This window comes from Carassius carassius, chromosome 37 (assembly GCF_963082965.1).
Source record: "Carassius carassius chromosome 37, fCarCar2.1, whole genome shotgun sequence".
Taxonomy (NCBI): domain Eukaryota; kingdom Metazoa; phylum Chordata; class Actinopteri; order Cypriniformes; family Cyprinidae; genus Carassius; species Carassius carassius.
Genome location: NC_081791.1, coordinates 15008433 through 15018179, shown reverse-complemented (window position 1 = coordinate 15018179; position 9747 = coordinate 15008433). Strand labels below are relative to the sequence as shown.

Genomic DNA, 9747 nt, shown 5'->3' with positions numbered 1-9747 from the left:
TTACTAGCACTTACAGTATAACTTTTTTTTAAATCGTGCCTTAAAACAATGTTTTTCTTTTAGATTAGCTTATTCTGATTAATATAGTTTTGTGTATTATTGTGCATTGTTTTCTTTTAATTTATTGTTTATGTATTTTATTATTTGTAAGGTATCTTGAAAGGTGCCTATAGATAAAAATAATGATTAGCTATTTATTAATTATTATTACTTAGATCAAAGTCATTTTTTTTTATTAATATTAGGAGTATCTGTTACATTAGTCACATTTCTTAACTTCCTTGTGGTATAATCTTACTGGTGGAATAAAATTGTTACTAATTACCTATCATCACTGTTTGGAGAGTAACTAGCAGCAAATTAATAGGTAGGCTACTAGTATCCATTAAATTAACATTAGTGATTTTAAGTAAACAGATACTAGTCGCTGTTGGAAATAAGTAGTATTCTATCTAATGAATAATTACTTTAAAAAATACAAATAAAAAAAAATTACTAGTCAGTGTTGGGTTATTTTTAAGAAACTAAATACAAACACTAGTTTAAAAAGTAGCCCGCTCCAAACAATATATTGCAGAACCTGTCCTGCAGACACCAATTTGAAACAGATTACAATTTTCATATATAATGTATATGATATAACAGAGAGTACGACAGTATATCATCCAAATAATACATGAGATCGTTCACACCTCTTAATGATGGTTTACTCACCTATCTGTGTTTATTAGTTTGAGAGTGCAGTGCAGTCCACACACTTTCGCTCGACTTCTGTATTAAAACAGTTAAACACTGTGTTCTGAGATGTATCGCATATTAAACACTATTTAGATAAACAACAGATGAATGTTTCTACACTTTACTCAAAAAAACAGCTGTCAAATGGTGTGGCTGTCTGGTTAAAGAATGCTTAGTCCCTAAAAAGAAGCTCCTGCCGAAACTCAATATGCCGACCCCATGAGTGAAAGACGATAGGAAGACGAAACATGAAAGAAAAAACTATAACATCGAGAAAAGACACCACTAAAGGAGATCAAAGGAGATCATAATAGGAACAACGACGAATGTCTTGGCAGATGTCTGCTTGTTCTCTCGTAAAATTCTAATAATTATCTCTCTAAGCTACACAGCGGGTCGGTCTTGGCACAGAACTCGTCCAAAAGAAAAAATGTAATAAAGTCGCCATGGTCTTTATTCAGTCACCTGTTGAGGGACATTGTTCTAAATCTAAATCTAAATTCCAAAAACTTTGGCTCTAGGCAAACATTCGCTTCACGCAGCATGTGTTCACTAGTTGCTATGGAAACGACAAACTCACCTAACAATGTTGTGTCATATAAGAACATTTTGCAAACGTTTCCAAAGGTTACACGTTATATTATAATTATATTATACAAATTATATGATTATATTATAAAATTTATAAATATAAATTTTATTCGTGTTGTTTTCTGAAAGTGTCTCTCTAAGTGAGCCATAAGTATTTTTAAATAAAGTTAAAGAGGACTGGACAAAAATACAGTCAAGCAATAATAAAACAGCACGTCAAATATAGTCTAACATAAAACTAGTTTAAGCTTAAATTTAATTGAGCAGATATCGCTTTATCAGTTTCCCTGTTTGAATTGGGTATTTCTGGACTGGAATATTTAAACTATTAAAATTAGCAAAGATATTTGGGGGTGGGAGTTTGTATGTTTCTTCGAACTGACAACATGCAGCCTAGTAGTAATAGGTTATGGTTATATACATGCCTGGAAAAACGAAATAAAAAAAGTGAAACTGCTTTTGATCTTCACTGTGGTATAGGCAGAAGTCAGAGGAACTTGGGGGAACCAGATGAAAGGGGAATTTCCTTCTGCATAGTTCAGAGGCCACAGCAAATGTCTGCTGACACTAACTAAACTTAATGTCAGAACTTTTCTGTGTGCACAGCAAGGACACTTTTTCTGTCACACTTTCCATTTTATAACTACATGGTGCAGTCAAGATCTGAGCCAGACATATTCCACACATTAACAGTGTTTTTATTTAGAAAAGTAACAAATGTATAGTGGTGTGACAAAGTGAGTATGAACCAATACTTCACACTTGTACAATACGACTGAGAACTTATAATACTGAAGTAAGCAGCGCGGTTTATCCTGAAAACCACTACACTCTTAAAAATAAAGGTGCTTAAAAGGTTCTTCATAGCAATGTCATAGAAGAACCATTTTTGGTTCCACAAAGAAACATTCAGTCAAAGGATCTTTAAAGAACCATTTGAACCATTCTATGGCAAAGTGAAGCACCTTTATTGTTCTAGTGTAGTTGATGGATGCTAAAATTGAAACAAAGTTCAAACTTTGAATTGGTCAATTATTCTTTAAATATTCACATTTGTACAAGTATAGTGACGAGGCTAATTCATATAACCAACAAGAATTGTAATAAGTTATTACAAAGCACCTATGATATGCATAATAATCTGCATTACTTTTACATTATGCTTAAATTAAAAAATTCACAAAGAATATATTTAACCATGACTGAGGGTTTCCTGTTCAGAAGACAGAGCATCTTCTGTTCAGGGTTCCTTGGAAATGATTGTGAAATGCAACTGCAGCTCACACGCATGAGGAGATGGAGTGAAGATGAGTCAGTCTGTTTTACATGCTTGCTTGTAATTGTTCTAGCTTTTCTTGCAGTTCCTGGGCACAGCCTGACAGGTTCATGTAGTGTAATGTTGAATAGATATTTTCCATCTTCGCTCCACTGCTCTGGCTCCACAGACGCAGCATATGATACTGCTTTTCTAGATAGGATGGGCCTGCCTCCAGTTCGATCCGTTCCATCTGATCATCTGACACAGAAAGCAGTCGCAAAAATTCCTTCCAGCGCGTCACAGGAATCGCTCTTATGACAGTGTAGAGCACTGGTGCTGGCCAGGACTCTTTCTGCAACACCTGCATCACTGGGGGAAAGCAGATGTGGCCTTTAGATACAAAGGTTGAGAAAGCCCAAGCTCTCACATAGAGTAGCCCTATCAGTGGCAGATGATTGTAAGTTATATCGCAAAAGAACCATTATGCAGAACCAAATAGTTCATTACGATGTACACATCAATCAGTCTAGCAACAAGATGAGCACTGCAACAACATTATGGTAATATACTAAATTTCTCTTGAGGTCACTGTCACTAGGATACATTCTACAAAAGTACGTAAAATAGGGTTTAATGTATGTGTAATATGAAGGAATTTTCCATATTGACTTTTCACAGGTGTTTTCCCCGTGTTTGGACTTTTGCATTACAGTGTTGTGTTTAGGGGTTCAGGGAAATCATGACAACTAAAACAAAAATTCCTCCTTTCTCTTCATTCTCATTTACTCTGAAAATTATCTACTTCGTTTAATCAGCACATTTGAACGCCCTTTTAACACGAAGCTGTGAGGCTCTTACCACACCAAGGAAGCAACTAAAGGCATGTGAGTTATTAGAAGTTACTATCTGATTAAACAGTTCTCAGAAGTTCTTCGAATTTTTGATGTAAGACTGAAGGCTAGCTGATCAGAATCAGTTTCATATACGCCTACATGATTTGCAAAAGGGTAAGACCAGATAATAAAACTTGAAATATTTAGAAAAGCAATTGCAACATTTGAGCAGTTCTAAAACAGAGAATAAACCTACACTTTATTACGTTTTGCAATGTTTTAAAGGGGTCATGAAATATATTATTAAAATTTTATGATGTTTGCTGAGATCATAATTTAGGTAATTTGAGGTCATGTTCCACCCTGGATTTAGCTCTCTGATTTGAGTGCTCCATGGGAAGAGCAGCGTCAGCTGCATGAGACTTCAATATAAATGCCCACTGCTATGATTGACTAACATCTTTGCATCAAATGAGCATGCAAGCCGCCAAGATCAACTAATCCTGAAAAGTCTTGATTAAAGAATTTTTTTTAGAACTACCCCGGTTGCAGCACTGCACTGTAGCTGAAAAAAGTCATGTCTACTGTCTCAAAATGCTCTACTGCAATCTCACCAATACTACCATCATAACTTACACAGTGAAAACACAATGTAAATAAGAGAATCGTTGAGCAGTGTAAATTTTGGTGAAAATGCAGAAATCACTGATAGATTCATGCTGATCTTGACTGTTCCAGCCCCAATTTACATACTACCATATCTGCCCTAAATAGCACTCAGGGGTTGCATTCAAAACCACAAAATTTCTTACTATATAGTAAACACGTAAAAGAGTAGGCAAAGATTATCCTTATGACCTACTACTTCTGCCGTGATCTGCCGTGTGCATATGATGGACACTTTGCTTTCACACGAGGCCACAGGAGAGAATTTATGAATGACAGGGATGCGATGCAACTGATGCTGATAGGTCATGTGAAAATGACAACACAATGAATGCAGTACGTCCAAATTACATTCATACTATAAAAATGTATTATTTTTGCCGGGCACAAAGTAATTACTTATTTAAAAAAGTGCCTCAAGATATTATGCGATTTAAGATGCAGACCAGATCTATGCATACTGCATACAAACCATTGCACATTGGAGGCATATTCGATTAGAACTAAATGCCTCTTCATTCAATATGCTTGCAAATGAAATGATATGTGGAGGATGTTAGCTGTGATAAGATGATTTACAGGGTTGCTTAAACAATGATAGAACGCACGTAACTAAGCTACAGAGCGGTCCATTAAAGACGCAACTGCGACAAAGTAGTACTTCCCAAAGCTTGCTCTTCTGCTACTTTTTCATCACAAAAAGAGTGCATACTTTTAGGGCATAGTAATAAATTGGGACACAAAAATGTACAACATAACATATATTGACAACACATGTTAAGGTATGCATTGAGGGGAATTGTGAGGTCACAATTCTCCCAATGTCAATTTTTTTTTTTAAATATATTTTAAAAAAGAGAGTTAGTTTTTAAACTTGCAGTGTGTTTTTATTGTAATCTCTTATGAATGTAAATATCAAGAACATTTTAATACTCATTCCATGACCCCTAATGTTGTATATAATTACATTTTGGGTTTCCGTTTGCTATCAGGGGGGCCATGATGCTCTGTAAATCTCCACTGAAGACGCTGTGTGGATAGCTGGTCACTGGTAAAGTTTTAATTGTGGCTCCATTTCTTTCCTTTAAAGACAAACATATGCTTATCAAGGTGATGCTCATCACTTAAAATGTCTTAAAACATGAAAAAATAAAATCCTTTCCACCTTATGTAATTGTACACACAGTACTGAAACATGTTAAATTACAAACCATTGCTGTGGGAATGCAGATAACATCATTAGGTTGATCTGCTGAAACAAAGACAAAATTCACTTCTCTTGATTATTGCAACATGCAGGTTTCCTAAATCAATGTGCATTTCCTATTTTAAGAAAGCACAGAATTAATAGAAACAAAACAATGTTAAGCTGCTCCACTTTGTAACAGTGCAAGGCAAGTATTAAATTAAGTACATGTGAGTGTATATGAACCTGGTTCAATCTGAATGTCTGGATGTTTGCAAACATTCCAGATTCTGACTCGACAGCAAAGCCATCTCCGACTGCAGAGCCAGATGAGAAGAAGAGAGAGTAGACCACCCAATAAGGTCACAATGACCAGTAATACCGGCGACAGCAGGTTAGGTGAATCTAAGAAAAGGACAATATATGACACAAAATTTGAACTCTGTATTTCTTACTTGAAAGTTCTGCTTATGTAATTTTTTCTAATTATACATGTTAGGATGTTGTAATACCTTGTGGTTCAGCTGTGGTAGGTGAACAGAAAGATTTACAGGGTTCATTCTTACACTTATACCTGCAACAAATTACATTAAGCAATAAAGCATTTGTACTTAACTCTTGTGCTTTGACCCAAGACACTTTCATGACAAACATATGCGAAACATAACTATAAAATAAATGTATTTACCATAAAAAACATTTCCATAATCACATGTTTTAAAACAAAGACATTCATCATATTTTTGGTGTGCTGGAAACTGAAATAGTGTTTTGTTGCTAATAGGGCTGCACAATTAATTGAATTTCTAATCGCAATTACAATTATAGATGCCACAATTATGTGATCATTTAATTAAGGCAATTAATCGTTCAAAGTCCACTTATGTTAAGCACTTAAGTGCTTAAGCTGTTATTTTTCCTTTCTACATGCTATCTTAAGGGTTTTCCACATTATTTTAATTGTAGATTTAGTATAACATAATTTTTTATTTTCATATTTTGTATTATTATTTTTTTTAATTTAAAGAAGAAACCGATCTGATGTATAGTTGACATTTGAGGCTTATAACTATAGCAAAGCACTAAAAGTTTTTTTTTAGTTAGAGCGTTTTCAGCTCCTACGGCATGCAGTTGCATCAAACCATGGTTTAAACATCATTCAGTGTAAATTGTGATAATCGTAATTCATAATCACAATTTCAAGGGAATAATCAACAATTATGATTTTTTTTCATAATCGTGCAGCCCTAGTTGCTAATAACATTACTACAAATGCAGGAAATTCTGATGCAGATGCTAAACCTTATACACAGGAAAACCACAACACATCAACCTACATGCTAAAGACTTGAATAAACAAAAAATCCTCATTCTCCACAAATAGAGTAATCTACCAAAAATCCATGAAGATTCAGAAGATGTACAGAAAATGTGAATATTAGACCCCATACTTAACACAGCTTTGGCATTGTCCACTTTCCAGAAAAGATCCATGCCCACACACTGCTGCTGTGGTTTTAATAGGTTCTGTTTTGGTTTGAATGGTTACTTGTTTACACTTCTTTTTACAGTTCAAACCTGAGTGACACATAAAAGGAAAAACATACTATTCAGTTACGGTTTCTTAGCCCCAAGGTATTCCAAATATTTCATGTTCAGCTTTTTTTTTTTAGAATACTGTAGAAAGCATCACCTTTGTTCTTTGGCCATAAATTAACTTCCTTTAATGGTACTTACATTCTTTGCAGTTTTGGCAACTATAACAGGGATTACAGTGATCATTACTCTTGTAAAACCCAGGTTTACAATCGCAGACTGTGTTCTGTGTTGGTGTACAGTTGGCCTTCTTTACTTCATTAGCTGTAAAACAAGGAGTCTTGTATTTAGATAAAAAGTCCACCAGTTATATAAATTTCAAATGCCTACATTTCACATGCATTAATTATTAGTGTACTCTGATATTTTACTTACCACCGATATCACATGATGTACATCTCAAACAAAATGTTAGATTATTAGGAAAGTCCATATAATAACCACTCTTACACTTCTTACAGTCCTGTTCTGATTTGTAATATCCTGCAGGAAATATCAAAATAACGAAATAAAACAATTGTATTTTGGTTCATTTTTTTTTTACCAAATATATTCCACAAAGGTCCATCTTCTATGGGTGTTTTTCACTGTGGTTTTTCTATTATTTTTATTTTAGTTAGTGGGAGGCATGTCTGTTTACCTTCTGAACATCGTCCATCTTTCATGGGTGGAATAGATTGACATTGGCATTGGGAGGCTATAAATAGTACAAATACCTGAAATAAAGACAATTAACTGCAATCAAATAAATTTCATTGTCTTCTGAACATAAGAAATACCATCATATTTAAAGGGATCATATGATGCGATTTCCATTTCTCCTTTCTCTTTGGAGTGTTACAAGCTCTTGGTGCATAAAGAAGATCTGAAAAGGTCGTTTAAGGTTTCACCAGGTAACAGCTGTACACAAAGCAGCTCCGCTCAAAAAAACTGCTTTATCAGACATTACATGCAAGATTAAATGAAAATGACATCCATTTTTCTGAAGACAGTCGGTTTCCTTCAGAAATACAGTGATATAAAAAAAAACACACTCACTGTATGAGAAACACTGTAGTCTCATAATTGAAGTGTAAATTCTGCAGATTACATCATTGTCCAGTATTGTACTGTCAGAAACGTTTTTATAATTGTAACATACATATTTACATACATAATTATACAGGTGCATGTGTAATAACTTGGGAAAACTTAAAGCTACAGCAGCACTTTTTCTTCATTGTCTTGTCTGTAGCACTCAACCATGCATATAAACATACACACGGACTAAAATTAAATAAGTGGAAAAGCATAATAGAACCCCTTTAACTACTTAAAGAAAAAAACAAACACAGAAATCTGGAAAGCTGTTATTAATCAGGAGCTTTCCGATGTTTAAATGGAAAAGACCCCCAAATCATGTTCCCTTATAAATGTTAAAGACTTTGTGAGAAATATTTTAAGTGTGATAATATACAGAAAGGACAATGCTATTGTTTCTGTTTCTAGACAGGCAATTGTTGACATATGCTAAAATTACAGAGCTGTCAAATTAATGTTGATAGCAATGCGCAGATCATTTGAAGAATCGGATGAGAAATATTATAATATTATATATAAAAGTTTATACTGACTTGCTTTAATATTTAAGCAAATCTGAGAACCGTTTGAGACAGTTTTGAGATGAACTGTGATTAATGTCAACTCTGTAAGAATAAAGTAATAGTTTTTAGTTTTTACTCATTGTCTCTGATCATGTCTACAGAACGCTTTGAGGTCCGTTTGAAACATTTTTTGCAGCACAATCCTAGGAAAGTTATAAACACTTGCTTAAGATGGATTATTTTTCTAAAAATGAATCTATTTAGATATTACTACCATAATGAAATAAGGTATCCCACTTAAACTTACATAATCTGAATAATGGTTATCCAATATTTTGAAAAATATTTTGCCAATAAACATAAAATATAATGTTTACACAGGAATCTGTTACACTAAGGGACAGTCAATGCAAGTTCTTATAATATATAATTCTTAAAGTGTATAGACATATTCTGTTACAAATGTATATATATTGGCCAAATATCACAAAGTATATAGCCGATAGCAATTACACGTATTAATTACAAGTGTTGCTATTGTCGTTGAGGTTAGCCAAATGTGTCACAACAATATTTGCCAAATTCAGATGTTATTGAAACAGGATGGTGGTTACTGAAAAGGTATTTCTCAACAATCTATAATCAGAAATGGAAATAATAGCCTATCTATATATATATATATATATATATATATATATATATATATATATATATATATATATATACACGCACATATACACACAGTTGAAACTGAGGGATTTCCAATGTTGTAATGATGTACAGACATTTATAATAAGGAAAGATAGCAAATATAGCACAATCTGTCAAAGGAAAGGCAACAACAACGTTAGTAAAAATTAAATCCTTACCAAATCCAAACACAGTGTTGACAAAGTCATGATGAGATGTTGTTCAGTTTTAGCTCGAGTCATGAATGACTAGCAATAGTATGATTTAAATTCATAGACCAACAAATCGATGAAAATATGAAATACTCCAACTCTGCTTCATGTCAGCATTTGTGGCATCCACCTTCTGCCTCACTCTGGCAGATCTGTTTAGACAGGAAGGTGAGTAACCAACCTAGAAAGCTTTAAAGTACAAGATGTGAGAAACTGTAGCTGAGAAACAGGAAAGCACGTCAGACTAATATCCTCTGCATACAGCTGGATATCAGATCATTTACAAGTTCTTCCATTTGCTTCACTTCTGCTTACATGAATTCTTTCACTTCTTCACCGACCTATAACTAACATTCCATAACATAATACAACATATGACGCTATGACTAACCAA

At 33.8% G+C, this 9747-nt stretch overlaps 2 protein-coding genes across 4 annotated transcripts in view; one reads left to right on the top strand and one right to left on the bottom strand.

Moving 5' to 3' along the window:
* LOC132118142 (transcription initiation factor TFIID subunit 13) overlaps positions 1–9747 on the top strand; it is a 254939-nt gene that overhangs the window by 47036 nt on the left and 198156 nt on the right. The window lies entirely within an intron of this gene.
* LOC132118137 (tumor necrosis factor receptor superfamily member 1A-like) lies at positions 2345–9693 on the bottom strand. Of its 3 annotated transcripts, none has more exons than XM_059527707.1 (10): positions 9321–9693; positions 7509–7584; positions 7244–7351; positions 7010–7132; positions 6724–6850; positions 5785–5846; positions 5501–5677; positions 5298–5335; positions 5054–5168; positions 2345–2956 (listed from the first exon to the last, which is right to left on the bottom strand). In XM_059527707.1, the coding sequence occupies exons 1-10, from the start codon at positions 9381–9383 to the stop codon at positions 2652–2654; spliced, it is 1194 nt and encodes a 397-aa protein (XP_059383690.1). In that variant the 5' UTR covers positions 9384–9693; the 3' UTR covers positions 2345–2651. The 3 variants fall into 3 exon arrangements, with proteins under 3 accessions (XP_059383690.1, XP_059383691.1, XP_059383692.1); XM_059527708.1 differs by having other exon boundaries at positions 5298–5338; positions 5519–5677; XM_059527709.1 differs by having other exon boundaries at positions 5519–5677.